At 41.4% G+C, this 16,629-nt stretch overlaps 1 protein-coding gene across 2 annotated transcripts in view; it reads left to right on the forward strand.

Annotated features, from left to right (window-relative positions):
- PTPRG (protein tyrosine phosphatase receptor type G) overlaps nucleotides 1–16,629 on the forward strand; it is a 776,809-nt gene that overhangs the window by 463,837 nt on the left and 296,343 nt on the right. For both annotated transcript variants that reach the window (XM_082265202.1, XM_082265201.1), the window contains exon 6: nucleotides 11,147–11,213. In XM_082265202.1, the coding sequence (XP_082121328.1) occupies nucleotides 11,147–11,213 (67 nt within the window). The remainder of the gene's footprint in view (nucleotides 1–11,146; nucleotides 11,214–16,629) is intronic.

Raw genomic sequence — 16,629 nt, forward strand, 5'->3', positions numbered from 1 at the left:
CAATGGTCCACTAGGATGCCATTCATTTTGAATAGCACACTAAAGCACAAACAAAGCAGTGCATCAACGCCACAACCCATGATTCATTGCCATTTATTGTGTTCCCAGAAAGGTTTTAGGCTGTGATTAGGTGCCTTGGCAGCCCAGTTGACAGTCTGAACCCAAACTTGACGTTTGCATGGCTAAAGAAGGCAAAAAGTGAAAAGCAGCAGAAGATTTCCTATTTGCTTATAGGTTCGTTAGAGCAACAAATCTTTCACGATAATACTGTAAAAAAAAAAAAAAAAGAAATGCAGGAATATATATATAATGAGAAGCAAAGAAATAAAGAACATCAAAAACGGGCACATTTTTTATTCTTCATCTTTGTAGATAGATGCCTGGGTGTCAAAACTTCACGTAAAAGAAGAAAAGATACAGATCTCAAGCTGTGTGTTATTTATAAAACTTTCACTGTGTCATCTGAGCTGATAAGTCTAAATAAATGCAGATGGAAGCCTTATAACTGCAGCAATTCTGCTCTCTGGTTACTGTCAGCAACTGTATAATACTATAAGTGTACTCTCACTGTGATACAATTAGCAGTCCTTGGCTCAATACACCTGTCAGCTCACGTTGACATTTGAGTGTGCAGTGCAGTCATCCATAGTCTTGCAGTCGCCCAGTGCCTGGAGTCAAATCACACCACCAAATCTCTGAGTTCATCCAAAGTAGTTTTTTTCTTCTTATCGTCGGTTCAGCTGGAATGAAACATAATGTCCCGAAGAAAGAAGAAAGCAATTTAGGGTCTAGTTTTCTGGGTACCATTGTAATATCATTTATTTCTTGTCATGCTATGATGCAAATTTTTACTGTATTTTCAGCATGCTAAATGGAAAGTACTGTATCTTTCCAAGTATCCATCAGTATCTGCAGACCACGAACATGCACAGTGTGCACCTAAAGTGGAACTAAACCCATCTATTTAATTGTTTCCCAAAACATTACATTCAATGCATGCTTTGCCTGACTGTCACCGTTTCTTGTACTCTTAACTGAACTGTCAAGCCATTAAATGGCTGGTGTCATAACTGCCCACTTGTGCAGCACCATGGCAACTGCAAATCAGAGGCTAGGATGGAAGGTTCCTTGGCTGTAAAGGAATAGTTATAGTTAGGTTGAAAAAAAAAGACAAGTCCATCTAGTTCAACCAATAAAAAGAGGAGGGGGGGGGGGGTCATACAATCCTATATACACAATCCTTTATCACAGTTGATCCAGAGGAAGGCAAAAAAACCCCCAGCAAAACGCAATCCAATTTGCTCCAGCAGGGGGGAAAGATTCCTTCTTGATCCCCTAAGAGGCAATCGGATATTCCCTGGATCAATTTTACCTAAAATTGTTAGTACCCAGTTATATTATGTGCATCTAGGAAAGAATAAAGGCCTTTTTTCAAAGCAGGGTACTGAGCTAGCCAGAACCAGCTCTTAAAGGAGTCTACTCCACATTTTCACAGCTCTTACTGTGAATAAACCTTTCTGTATTTGGAGATTAAATCTCTTTTCCTCCAGAGGTAAAGAGTGCCCCCTTGTCCCCTCTATGATGACCTTAAAGTGAATAACTTAACACCAAGCTCACTATATGGACCCCTTCTGTATTTATACATGTTGATCATATCCCCCCTTAGAGCCGGTTCACATAGGGGCGACCCGACTTGCCGGGCGACCTGTGAAGTCGCGGTGCACAGCGCGCACCGCGACCTCGGAGCTACATGCACGGACTTCATATCATTGAAGTCAATGCAGGTCGCTCCAGGTCGTCTCAAAGTAGTACAGGACCCTTTTTCTAAGTCGGAGCGACTTGTGTCGCTCCTATTAGAACGGGTCCTCTGCTAATCTATGGCAGGCGACCCACGGCGACTTGTCAGGCGACCAGGTCGCCTGACAGTCGCCCCAGTGTGAACCGGATCTTAATCTCCTCTTCTCAAGAGAAAATACATTCAGTTCCTCTAATCTTTCCTTATAGCTGAGCTCCTCCATGCCTCTTATGACCTTCTCCAGTTCTCCAATATACGTTTTGTGAATTGGTGCCCAAAACTGAACTGAAATAGGAGGGTTTAGCCCTGCTTTAAATATACAGTACACATTCTACTACTGTATAGATCTGCTATAGATGGATAGATCGTGCTACTTCAGCTGTCCCCTGCCAGCTCTAAGCCCCAGAACTGAGCGATCACGTGACCACTGATCGCTCAGTTCTCAATCTGCCCTGAGCAGAGAGTGTTAACTGTTGGTCACTGGCTCTCTGCTCTACCTCTCCATCGTTCAGTAGTACGCTGGGAGGCTGAGCCAGCTACCGTTCAGGCATCTGGGTGGACTTAATAATATGGTTGGGGATCTTTCCAGACCCTGAGGAGGCACTGAAAAGTCTGCCGACGGCACACTTTAGCCCCACTGTTGGCTGATTCTGGGTCATAGGGGAGAACAAGTTAGCGCGCTCCTGTAACCTACAAAAAAGCTTTGGACATACAGTAAAACCTTGAGTTGGGAGCATAATTTGTTCTGGAAACATGCTTTTAATCCAAAGCACTCTTATATCAAAGCAAATTTCCCCATAAGAAATAATGGAAACTCAGATGATTCGCTCCACAACCATTTATTTGTAAGTCCTTCAGTTTATAGTCCATATAAAAAGATTATAGCAATGTGATAGGTTGTGTAACCATAAAGTGTCCATCCACAAGGGGATTCGAAGCAAAATCCAGCACTAGCTACAGTGTATAAAAGAGAAGAGAGGTGCCTCTAAGTATAGCAATATGGTTAGATTTAATGAAGAGTCAACATAGACCATCCTCCTCACAGCCACCTCTCACTTCTGTCAGTCTGCAGTCGTGACCGGGACGTCAATGGCGGTGAGGCGAACAGTCTATGTGGAAAGCTTTACCCCAGATGCCTGCATACTTAGATGTGCCTGTTTGAATCCTCAACCATGTGAGTTGCTAAATGTTGTACCTTCGTTAAATGTAACCATATTGCTACACTTAGAGGAACCTCTCTTTTCTTTTATACTCAGTTGTGACATGATGGTACTTGTATATCAAGACATCGCTTGTTTTGCAAGACAAGCAAATTTTTTTTTATTTATTTGGACTTGATAAACGCTCTCAAACCAAGGTAATCGCAATCCAATGTTTTACTCTACGTCTCTTTTAAGGTCTCCATTCTACTAAAGAGGCTGCTATAGATGAAAATCTTTACTGTCTTCTCCTCCTCACCCTTTTCACAATTGCAGATCATTTTTTCTTTTAGAAAAACTTTTTTTTTCCCCCCACAAGGCTAATGTGTTGCCTGCCCACTACCTCCTGGGCTTATAAATGTTACAGGCAATGTGTGCAATCAGGCAATGCATAGACTGCTTGGGCTGTGTATAAAATGGCATATATCACAAATATCACAAAATCCTAGGAGGCCATGGAGCCGATATAGCCCACTGTTTTCAGAATGAGTCAATATCAAGACCCATGGCACAGCAGCGCATATGCAGGATCAAGAGAGCATTATTAAGTGGTCATCTGTGCAAAGGAAGAAGAGACAACCAGTTCCAGATTTAAGATTTAAGATTTTGGGATACTAAGGGATGTGCGGCTTTTGAGAAAAAGACCACGCAGGATTTGCTGAGATGTCCTATCCTGCGCAAGGGAGTGTAATCGGTAATTGTCATATGGAAAGTAAAATTTATGGGCACGGTTAAGGTTTCTCTTTAATAACTTGTGACGTTTAGGAAGGCTGTGGAAGCCCTATTTAAACTTGTATGTATCCAGACAGAGCTTTGGGGAAACAACCGAAGGCACTGAGGAAAAAGACAAATTTAAATGGTCTTAATATACAAGGGTGTTGCAATTTTGCTAAGCTAGTATTGTGATCCAGACACCAATGCTAGACCGCAAAGCCCGGTTGTTGGCCTGTTTTCCTAACCCAGACAAAGCTTAATTCCAGGCAGGTAGCTCAATACTGTTCATAGTTAATCCTGTTCAGGGCGGTAATTTTTGTACAATTTTCGAATTTTGTGTACAGGTCATTACTCAGGGCTCTGGTGGACCAGCTGGGTAATGCTGCACACATGTCACCAGGAGAAGAGGCAAGGCTTTAAAAAAAAAAAAAAAAAGAACCTGTCACTTTTCATGACAGGTTACCTTTAAATGGTGTAATACTAAATATGTCATAAAAAATTGTGCGAACACCAAATTCCTTGCACTTAGATAAAGTTTTTGCATGCCCTTATAACAGGTATATCTTTTTTAGTCCGATAATTATGTAGCAAAGTACACTTGTGCAAGCCATCATTTCCCAGAATTATCTCAGCGACCTATAAATTATTTATCATCAAAAGTGATCATGCTACTAGTTTCAGCTGTTCAAAGCTGTTTAATACATATGAATGGCTAAATCAATTTTTTCACCTGGAAATTTCACATTGATCATTACCATGTTGTCATTTTCTGCTCCGCTAGATTATTTTTCTCCCTCTAATGTAAAAAAAAAAAAAAAAATCTTTTAGCCAAGGTTTCCAATTAAGTAGACCACTCTCAGCAGCACAAAGGTGGATGTGTCCAAGGTATTACTTTCATTGCAGGAGAAGCATTTAAAACCAGTGACCGTTTTTATAAGATAGCCTTCATTGCGATAAAATGTTACCCCCTAGTGAGTCATTTCTCTTTCTCACCGGTTGCGAGGATTGAATGATCTTGTGCACCGCGGCTTAAATAAGCAGACACCGCTCAGTTAGGAGGAAATCATATTATTTTCTCGAAGGAGAGTAAGTGGTCCAATGCACCAAGATTGCTTTAAATAAAATTTCAGCTGCCCCATTTTGCTGTTTGCCAATTGACACATTCTATCAATCAACCCGCGCTTGGCTTTTTCCACTCCATTGGTGGTCGGCTATTTTTGTTAGTTGTAACTTGGTTTGCTTTTGTTAAAGAGAAACATGGAGGAAAATGGTTAAGAAAGCAGGGGGAGATAGGTTATTTGTACTTTACGATAATTTAACCGTTAAGTGCATAAAGTCTTTATGAAGACGGAAAAACATACATTTATTTTTCTTTGTACTGCTTTATTTTAACTGATTCCATGATTTGTCCTACATCTGGAATAAAGAAACTAGGTTTAAAATGTAAAAGTCTTCCCTGCTAAGCAATGCATTAAAAACGAAGTCCACCTTTATGGGGAAAAAGATATGCTCAGTTAACCACTTGAGCTCTGGAAGGTTTTCCCCCCCTTCATGATCATAACATGTTTTGCTATTCATTATTGTGCTACTTTAACTGGCAGTTGTGCGGTCATGCAACACTAGCCAAATGACATTTATATCTTCCTTTTTTTTTTTTTTCTTTTTTCTTCCTTTTTTTCTTTTTTTTTTTTTTTACACAAATATAGCTTTCTGTTAGTGGTATTTGATCACCACTGGTTTTTTTTTTTTTGTTATATTAACAAAAAAGAACAAAAATGTAAAAAAAAAAACTATCCAATAAACAAATTAAATTTTTTTAAATAAATTTAGGCAAAAATGTATTCCGCTATGTCTTTGGTAAAAATAAAATCCTAATACGTGTATATTAATTGGTTTGTGTGAAGGTTATATCATCTACAAGCTTATATATATTGAAATTTATGCAGCTATAGATGCAATTCTGTAATGGCGTGATCAGCGACTTCTAGTGGGACTGTGATAGGGTGGCGGCAATCGGGCACTAATAGACACTTTCTGGGAGGGTCACTAACTGATGCTAACATCACTAGTGACACTAATATGGGGATCAGTGGTAATACTGTACTAATGATACTGGCTGGTAAGGGGTTACCATCTAGGGAAAATCAAAGGGTAAACTGTGGGCCTAACAATCTGTATTGTGTGTAATGTTTTCTGCTTTTACTTACTAATCTAGCAGTTTTTCCCCATTTTTCAGGGAGAAGAAATGGCTAGCTCAATGTTAATTGTACACAGAGTTCTGTTGTGTTTGTAAACACAGAATCCTGTGCGATTGGACACAGCAGATCAGCTGGTTTCCACCAAAATCATTGGCTGAAATTTGCTAGTGCTATGTGTAATCACAGCACGGGCCAGCAGGGGTCATGCCCATGTGTGCCCCAAACCTGGAAGCAAACCAGCAATGGTGCTGAGCCTGCACCTGCCACCTGCTGCTTGTTTTTTTTTTTACATTGGAGCCCGGAAAGCATTGCTTCCTAGCATGGGATAACGGGTGCAATGGCACAGGCTTTGGCAGGTATGGCCCTTCAGTTACAGGTCTGCAGACAGTGTCAATGGACTGAGTACAGTGACTTCATTGCACTTGTGTTCCTTTGAAAACTACAAGTTCCTCTGCCCTGGTGGTAGACAGGACTCAGTTTTTTATTAACAGCGCAGGGATCTCCAAACTACGGCCCTCTAGCTGTTGTGGAACTACACATCCAATGAGGCATTGTAAAACTCTGCCATTCACAGACATGACTAGGCATGATGGGAATAATAGTTCCTGAACAACTGGAGGGCCATAGTTTGGAGACCCCAATGACACGACACTGCAGGCGAAGCCACCTACAGCCACGCCTGATCCAGTAAGAGGAGGGGCAGCCTCTGACCATGCTTCACTTTGCACCTTAAATATGGGTGCAACATAAAACATGGAGAGATAGATGGCGTTCGCCCTTAAACCAGAACCCCAGCAGAAAGAGGACACAAATAGCTTTTGTTGCAATATTCACATTTAATCCAGAGATTGCCCTTACAGTACTTTTTTCTGTAGCTAAATGTCCTCATTTTGCTTATCAGCATCATTCATTACTTGCTTTGAGCACAGGTTATCTGGACCTTCTCCAGCTTTTGACTGGACAGTGAAAGGTGAAGCCACACAGTGATGAGTAGGGATGATCGAACGGTTCGGGTCGACCATCGGTTCGACCCAAACATTGACTGTTCGAGGTTCGGCCGAATTCCAAACTTTTTGCTGAAAAAGTTCGGAATTCGGCAACCAGAACCGACCAAAATGCAATGGAACACGAACTGGGCTTTAAAAGCCAGTGATTGGACCAGAACCATCAGTAAAAGCCAATTGAGGGTGCAGGAGAATGCTAGGAATGTGATTGGAGTGACTAGGGGGTCCAGAGGCCAATCATTAGTGAATACGCCCCCCAGTATATAAGATAGCCCCGCCAAATCTCTACCATTTTAATACAGGGATGTGGTAGAGAGTGGAAGCAGTTCTGTTACTTCTGCTCTCAAAGTGTCATTTTGGCAATTATTATTAGCCCTAAATGATGTAGTGTGTCCTATAGGAATGTAGAGGGACAGTGGCTAAAATCACAGAGCATGATTAGATGCTGAAGATTTTCCATCAAGCTTTTCTATGACAGCGTATGTTGGTGGTGAAGCCAGCAGGTGGGTTTTTTTTTTTTTGTGCAGAGAGGACTTATTTGTGCTTCTTTTTAAATAGAAGGCTTTAACATCTTAGTGTACTCGGTGACTTCGGTGAGATAGAAACTTCGAGTTTCTTGTGAGCTCAATCATCAGGTTAAACCCTGTGTTTGCCTCGTAACAAACCAAAAATAACTAAGCTGTACTTATACATTATACATAGCATAGCATACTATATAACAGAAACTGATATTCTGCTACTTTTCCCAAAATGTATACATTATTAAGGCAGCTGAGGCTGCATTGTCAGGTCCAAGTGTTGCAAAAACAGAATATCTTGCTTTACTGACTGTTTTTTTTTTTTGGCACTTATGATTCATTTTTTCCCCTTAAAGCTGTATATTGCTGCTCTGCTCAATGATCTTGTTTTTTTTAAGGCTGTTTTGCCTTTTATAAGCAGTAAACCAGGATGGTGAGGTACAGGGCTGCTTCCCCAAGTGACTTGAGTGTGGAAATATCGTAGGTTATTAGGATGCAAAAAAAAAAAAATCAAAAATTATCCGGAGGGTCTTCATCTCATCATGGAAGCCAGCGCTATCTTCAGTGGCCTCAGGCTCAAACAGATCTTCAGAAAAAATATTATAATTTGTTGGAATACTTTTTTTTGGAATGTTATCTGGTGGGAAAATTCACAAATTAAGGCCCCTTTCACACGGGCTTTCCGTTCCGATCCGCCTGTCAGTTTTTCAGGCAGACCTGATCGGATGCTCCATGTAGCCCTATGGAGCGGCGGATAACAGCGGAGACCTCTTCACTGACACCCGCTGCTATCTGATCCGATCTTGCCCATGAAATCCGGACAGATGGAGACCCTATTTTCCCTCTGTCTGGAGGAACGGATCAGATAGGATTGGATGAGAGCGGACAGGCGGTCCATGCTCATCCGATCTCCCCATAGTGGAGAGCGGGGATCTGACAGCTCTGTCTCCGCACACAGAGCGGAGATGGAGCTGTCATCCCCCTGCTCAGCGGGGATCGGCGGATCTATCCGCCGCTGAGCAAAACACACTCCGTCGGGCACACCGCCCGTGCGAAAGAGGCCTAAAACTTTTTTCACAAAAGGAAGTAAACTGTTGCTGTGACTGCTTATAAAGTGTTAGCTGAAGTTTGGCTTTAATTTGTTAGTGTATTTAAATCTGCTAATACACCCTCTGCAGTGCTGTTGTCCAAATGTACCCTCTGGGCTCCTTCTTCCAGAGGGGGTGCACTCTAGTAAAGGAGGTGTGTTACTGGCCAGATCCCCAGGGGAAAAAAGCAGAGGGTAATATGCTAAAAAGAATATTGATGCAGCCACCACATGTAATGATTGGTAAGCTGCAATATATTATATTTTTAGTTTTACTTTTAATAGCACTTTAAAGCTGAATGCTAGGTAATCGCTAAATACGCAGATGAACTACATATAAGGTAACTGTTACAGTGCCTTCCCCTGCAGCCTGCTGAATGGACAGTGAAATTCAACCAAAGACTGATGAGGTCATACCTTGGCTTATCCTGCCCTTTTTCTCCTACCAGAGTGTTTTTTGTGAGTACATTTGCTTGCAACACACGTAATTGCCTCCCATTCCTACAACTGCAGTCAGATTGAGGGAGGTAGCACTGGGAGCCAATCGAGGTTTGCAAGCAGCTGATACCAATTTGAAAAAAATAAATAAATGTTAGGGTTTAAATAATTGATACCAAGCTGCATTGATTTGCGTGTTTTACAGTTCAGCAATAAAGTGGTAGTAAAGTCCTTCTATTGATTTATAACTACAGGTTTACCTGTAGGTACAGTAAATAACTCCTAGGAGATAATTATTAGCGCCGGAGCATGCCCAGTGCTCTCTCAATGGTTTGCATGCCATCCATTGAGAGAACTGTGCTGCAGCAGTGACTCGCGCGCGCATGTCTCCGCTGTTCAAACAGCCAGCGCCCGCGAACCCAGAAGAAAGTCCAGGGGAAGATGGAAGCAGTGACAGCATGCCGCTGGAGGGCTTTGTTTTAGGGTAAGTCTTTCATAATGTGCTAGTATGCGATGCATACTACCACATTACACTCTTGATTTGCAGGGAGAGGATTTTTGGGGGTTTTTTTTGCGCTTTACTACTACTTTAAAGGCTTATTCCACCTGTATGACCATGTTTCATGTTGCATCTACATTAAGGGTGTACCATGAAACCATGGTCGCATTTCTCAAGTTCCCACTCTCAAACTGCCTGAATTGTGGGGTGCTACTCACTACAGTCGTTTTTTCTTTTCTTTTCTTTTTTTTCTTGTGTAGTTTTGCATGGCTCCACCTGCACAGCTACACCTATTCATAAGGATCTGTGAATGAACATGCTACACATCCCATCTGCCACTGCAGCAGAGGGAATCAGTTGAAGGGCCAGCAGGGCAGTGGCATCACCACATTTGTAGTTCATAGTTTACTTCCTCCAGTCCTATAACAGAAGGTCCGTACCTATCTACAGACTTGGGTCTGGGGTAGGCAATGCAGCAGCTTGTGCACCAGGGTTGCACTGATCACAATTGCAATGCTCTGCATACTTTAGTGCAAAAATGTAACAAATGCACCTTTTTATGTTTTTTGGTGCACTATTAATTTTTTTTACAGTAGGTTGACAATAAATAAGGCAGGTTTATTGAGGTTTTCCATAAAGTCTGTAGGAAAGGGATGGTACATGAAAATGTATTGATTCTTTTTCAGCATTCAAGGATCGTCCGGTTGTGTTTAATGTGATGCAGGTTTGAAGACTTTTTTTAGTGGTTGCCTTCAAAACTGTGCAGTGTTCTCTTTATGTCATGCAGTACTTTGCCTTTCCATGCCAAATGCTCAATTATCATTTCAGGAACACACAGACTGGTTTTAATAGCATTATATCTTGCCAGAAATTTAGGTTTGTATCTTTTTTTTTTTTTAAATTAAACAAAGAGATCCCTTTAGGTCTGATTCTCAAATTCTACCATAAAGCTATATTAACTGGGAGTAAAGTGTAATAAGCTGGAATGCATACCTTTTCTGGAGAAAATGCTGCTGTTGATTCTTTTTGGTGCTGAACACATACCTGCATACCAAGGGTTTCATTTACTAAAACTCGAAAGTGCAAAATCTGGTGCAGCTGTGCATGGTAGCCACCCGCTTCTAACTTTAGCTTGTTCAATTAAGTTTTGACAAAAAAAACTGGAACCTGATTGGTTTCTATGCAGACCTGCACCAGATTTTGCACACTCCATTTCTGGTAATCAACCGTCATGCATCTTGGTTATATGACCTGTGGTGAAGTGGAGGATTAGGCATTCTGAATCCTGATCCTTCTCGATGATCACATAACTAAGTGCCTAGGCTTTCAGCTCTATGCCCAGCAGTGAAGGGTGCCTGGAGCAGCAATTTCCCCATTAAAGATACGTATTATTTTACCATATGTCTATTACAGAAAGGCTGTCATGTGACATGTGTGAGTATAGGTCGAAATTTCTGTAGATCTGTACATGTATTAAACTTGGGTGTGTTCCAGTTTTAGTCAAACGGACCTGAATGTTAAACCAAAATTGTGGACATGCTCATGAAACAGGATCATGGTTTTGTCCAAATATGAGTGTTTTGGTGTATAATTTGATCTGTTTGGATTATTTGAAATCTAAATGAGAAAAAGCTGTTAAATGTAGGCTTGAAGGAAAAAAAATAAATGATCCTTTGTCTTTTTTCTGCCACTAGGCCTCACAGAGAAACAATCCTGCTCTGGATCCAATTATTCACGGATTGAAGGGTGTCGTTCATCATGGTAAGCAGTCAACGCATAGTATTTTCTACACTTTTGCAAAGTTTTAAGTTATGGCATTGTGAAATAAAATAGCCTTTCTCCACCCTTGGAGCCCTTGAATTCACCTTACAGCTTCAGGGAACCCCTGTTAATAACTTTTATCTACAGCTCTATGGCATGGTAATCTGATGCTCCTTACATTTATGGTCATTTGGATTAAACCCCACTTACATGGAGCTGAAAAGATCATTGGTCACAGTAGTTACTTATTTGAGAAGCAGAGATCAAGGAACCCCTATCAATCTATAGTGAAAGGCTGACTTAGGCAGGCCATAGACTGTGTGAATTTCTTTCCTGCAACCACAGTTTGCAAGAAAGAAATGTGCACAATTTCCCCATCAACACAGACAGTGCTGACTCCTGACGAGCAAATGTCTCCTCCCGCCGGGCAAGACGGTGAATATTGCTAGTGGCTATAGCAGCTGCTAGCGATAATCGGAAGTGAATCCGGCAGGCTGGTTGTACCCAAGTTGATCCATCCATCAACTTTTGGTACATTCAGCCTGCCCCCACACGGTTCAAAGCTTGGCCAGTTTCTGCTGAACCATCCGAGATTCAAATAGTCTATGGCCGCCCTCAGTGTATGTCAAAGCTTGCCTCAGCATATACACACAAGGAGCCTCAGGTTCTAGGAAATACATGATCTGGGTAGATCAGAGCTCCCGTGCTGGACTACTATAAATATCTCCTTTCCCCCCAATACCCACACACACTTATAACTATATAATAAACACGCTACTCGTCTTGGAGTAAAAATAAAACACTGAAATAACAATAACCCAGATACTCATGTTTGTAGGTCCTTGACAGTACCATATAAACCAACTTCTGTGTCTGGGTCACCATTTGGCTTAGTCACTTCTCCAGCCGCTAAGCACTGCCTCGGAGACTAACACAGCCGACCTCAGACACCCACCTGTACCAATTAGAGGACGCCATACCTCGGATGGGTCCCCACCATTTTACCCAAAAAAACAGTTTGATGAACCCCTGTCAAGGACCCCAAACCGCCCACCTTCAGAAGCCAAAAAATTGACATACCCCCCAAAAAGTGTTAACCCCACGAAAAACAAACAATAGGGTGGAAGGGAAGGACTTTCTTCCACGCTTTCTCCAAGATTGACCTGACCCCTCCTACCCTGAACCTATATTTCAACATCTCCACCCCCTGCCCGGACAACTGACCAATAAGGTAAGTACCCCCTAACAGACCACCTACTTTTATCCCCCACTTGACCTTTGCTGCACGATCCCCTTTCACCCAGTCATGTATGCCCTCTGCTTAGTCCTTTCCTCCTAGCGCTGGGCATGTCTGTATGCTTTGAAAGTATATGTACATATGTTGGATAGATAACATTATACACATACTGCTAGAATGTACTCTATTAGGGGCAGGATTGGGTCTGCTTTATATTCACAGCCTCATTTTAGCTGTACAGACCAAGACGCTAGAGAGAAAAAGGAAAGATTTTCATGTTTCCTGAACTGTGACGAGTCTTGCTGAATTTAGCCACAAATACCAGATGTGGCCAGAAGAAGGAAATAAGAAAAATATCATTTGTATATTTTTATACTCTGTGCCACCCCCAATTCTCCAATGCCCTAGGCATTGGTCCACAAGTGACATTATGGTAAATATAGCCCAGACACTCAACAAATATGTTTTACATAAACTGTATTTCTACTGATTTAGAATTTTCCATCAGTAGCTATTTTCCAATAGAGATAAAAAAGAGATTTTTTTTCCATGGAGATGAAAGAAAACAGCTATGCGTGTTCCACAGACTCCATGCTTGCATGTTGTGTCCATATTTAACACATGAGACTTTTTAGGTCTGTTGCCATTCTAAAAATGTTCCTTTTCTGTGTTAATCAGTGAAGGATTCTTACTGGCCACCTCAACACCCTTTAAAACTAGGTTTCAAAAAAAGGTAGTCAATTCATTTTCATACACAGCACTCCTTTCTGTATATGTTAATTTGTAAGTGTTACGAAGCCAGAAGCTTTGATAAGCAAAGATCAAAACTCGTATTATACCTGAAAATGAATTTGTGCTAACAGTAAGCAGTTTGTTTCTTTTCAGTCACGGCTCGGGGATTCATACCTTATAAATCATTACAAGTTACTATACATCATCCATATTAGCAGCACGGCACAGAGTGCTGATGTTTCCCTCCTGTTATTTATCTTGTGCATGTTCTGAAAATTCTCCTCTTAGAATATTTTGTTCCACCATAAATTATTTGTCTTCGTCTTCTGTTGATAATAATAAATCAGGAGTGCCCATTTGTGAAAATCATTTTAAATTTGCAGAACATTATTTGATCGCTTTTGGCTGTGCTAAAAACAAACGGCTTTTTGAGACCGTCCAAGCAAGCCAGTTTCAGCGAACACGTGGGCTGTGGATATGAGCAGACAATCTGCGTTCATGCTAGACTGGCAGCACAGGTATCTGGATTAGGGCCTGCAGCATTAGTATGGGTTGGGATTGCAGTTCTCATTTGATTACTTTGCAACAGATAGTGGAGTGTTAGCCTCAGTTGGGCCATTCAGTCCACTGCAAAGTTTGTACTTCAGATGCTTATTTTTAGTTATTTTATGTGCAAGGCTTTAAAATTAACCTGTGCATTTCTACTGTACTTAAAAACACAATTTCAGGTTTACTTTAGGAGAGAAGTTTAGCCAAAGCTATTTTGGCTATACTTCTCCTATGGTTCAAAGGAATGCAGTTCGTCCTGCACTCCTGTGATCCATTTTTAGCCGACAGTGGGCTGAAGCCAGCTGCTGGCTGACAGCACAGAAGTGGCTTAGGCTTTGAAAAGATTCCGACTAGAAGCCTGGACCGACAGCTGGCTCAGCTTCTCAGTGATCTGTTAAGAGCCTGAACCAGCCCTTTCTGCCTCCTCCACACCTCAGCCCTCCAGAGTGCTGGAGGGGCAGAGCAAAGAGCTGGAGACTGACAGTCCACGGGTCTCTGCTCGCAATGCTGAGAACTGAGTGATCAGCAGTCTTTGATCGATCAATTCTGAGAGCAGAGCCGGCAAGGGACAGGTGAAGCATTGGATCGATGCTGCATCCACCTAGGTGAGTATACTTTTTTATTTAATTTTTTTTAAATCCCATATGAATGGGTATTGCTGGCCAATTTATGCCTGAAATGTATGGAGCTATAAGGTTAAGGAGCTCTAAGGTTCCCATAGATGTAAATGATCCTAACCTGGTTGACTTGATCAGGCACCCTTGGGGCTACAAGGGGATTGGATTTCCCTGGTTAGAGTTTCTCAGTTGATTGGTGATGTTTCCCTGAGATTAGGCCTATACAAAGGTGTCTGCACTGCACATAAGCATGCACACTCGGGCCCTTTAAATGTTTTTATATAGATCAGGATCATTTGGGGAGTTTAATGAAGATCATGCAGAGCAAGCTTAAAGGCAAGTATCCGCTGCTCTGCTTCCTCTAGAGACAACCCATAGTATTATGGGAATCCTTCTTAAATATTTGTTCATAACCCAAAAAGTTTTGAACAGATACAAATCCTTAGATCAAAAACATCTCAAATTAAAATGAAATTGCCAAAAAACGTATAGTTTCCACTTAAGATAGCTGCTGGAGATGGAAACCATTATTCAGACTAAGCAGAAGGAGCCCAAGCAGAGATGGGTGCCTTTTTAAACCAGTTCTTCATTCTTGTGGGTGAAAATCCAAAACTGGCTGACACTTTAAGATTAGTACAAATAGCGTTTAGATTAATTGTCCTACTTTTAGAGTCATTTAATGTTGCAGCTGTGAACGGCAATCAATCAATAAAAGATACCGGTTATGTGCTGGTAATATATTCACGTGTGATGAATGCAGATATACGTCATCACTCAATTTCTTCATTTTTAATCATTATAAGTCCGAGTTTGTCCCCCAGATATAAATTTTAAGACTGCGTTCCAGAATGCCTATAATGTACTAGTTTTGGGTCCATGGAAGCACTCGAGTCCAACTGCTTTCCATTTTGATGTAATAATTTTCAGAAATTTATTTATCACATAGAATGCCTGTTTATGCAACAATTTGGCAGCCATTCCGAGCCCTTGTCCAAACACTTACAGATCAGTTCGGAGTGCCATGGAGAGATTAAAGAGGTAATTCAGTGAAATTTTGGCAGGCGGTTTGGACTTCGATTGACTGCACGAGTCTCGGTGGACTAAATGGAAACATCTCTTTACTTGCTATAGAATGACGAAGAACTTTGAACATTTCCTTACTCTATTAAATGCTTTCATTTTTTTTTAAAGTATCAAATCATACCAATTTAGCTTTTTGTGCAACAAAGCCGCACTGTATTTCCCTATTGTACAATATACTTTTCCTCTAAAGCAGGGGTCTCCAAACTATTGCCCTCCAGTTGTTCAGAAACTACAACTCGCATCATGCCTAGTCACGTCTAAATATCAGAGTTTTACAATGCCTCATGGGATGTGTAGTCCCGCAACAGCTGCAGGGCCGTAGTTTGGAGATCCCTGCTTTAAAGGAACCCCTGATATCAAAAATGTTCCTTGTTTAATCCTGTTGAGTACAAAGAAATGTGTTTTCTGTAAAGGTTTTAAAAAATTACTGAACTTGTTGGAATTCTAGATATTTGACTGTCTTCAGTTACTTTGTTTTATGGACTCTAGAAACTCATGACATATTTGTAGTGTTGTCATACCCCAACCCTTCAGTGTTAAGGTATGGTGACCAGATCTTCAAATAAATATGGGGACACCTTACTGACCATGCCCACTTTTATTAGGGACGGGACAAGGACAGAGAAGAAGTGGGGATAATAGCGGTATGCAAAGTGGGAGTAGCTTAAAGGGGTATGGTTTAATAATACCGGTGCCTACTTCAAACTGAGTCAAGAGTGCAGACCCATAGGCCCACGTGTACACTGCAGGTCACCAGCACAAGTGAGGCAAGGCAACACATAATCCACATGCTTACCTCCCGAAACACATACCACTCCCTTCGTTCTTCCTGCTTAAGGCCAATCACATAAATGTTGCTAAGGTGGATTACCCTGCAGCTGTCTGGCCCGGGGTTGCCATTTTTAGAGCTGGAAAGAAATCGGGGGGCACAATCTTTTAATCAGGGAATAAATTGGGGACTTTCCCCTCTAACCGGGGACATCTGGTCACCCTACATTAAGGAAATGCTAAGACACACCTCTAGTAAGACTTACTACAACTCAGATAAGTATTAGAGCTTTGAAGATATAAAGTGATTTATGGGTAGTTGACCAAGAGGCAATCATTTTTAAAAGTCAGTTTGTGTTCTTTATAACACGACCTGGAAATGTGGTTAAAAAAAAGAGGGGGGGGGGGTTTATCATCCAACTAATCATAA

Source organism: Pelophylax lessonae (assembly GCF_965119305.1).
Source record: "Pelophylax lessonae genome assembly, chromosome: 8".
In the NCBI taxonomy this organism is placed as follows: domain Eukaryota; kingdom Metazoa; phylum Chordata; class Amphibia; order Anura; family Ranidae; genus Pelophylax; species Pelophylax lessonae.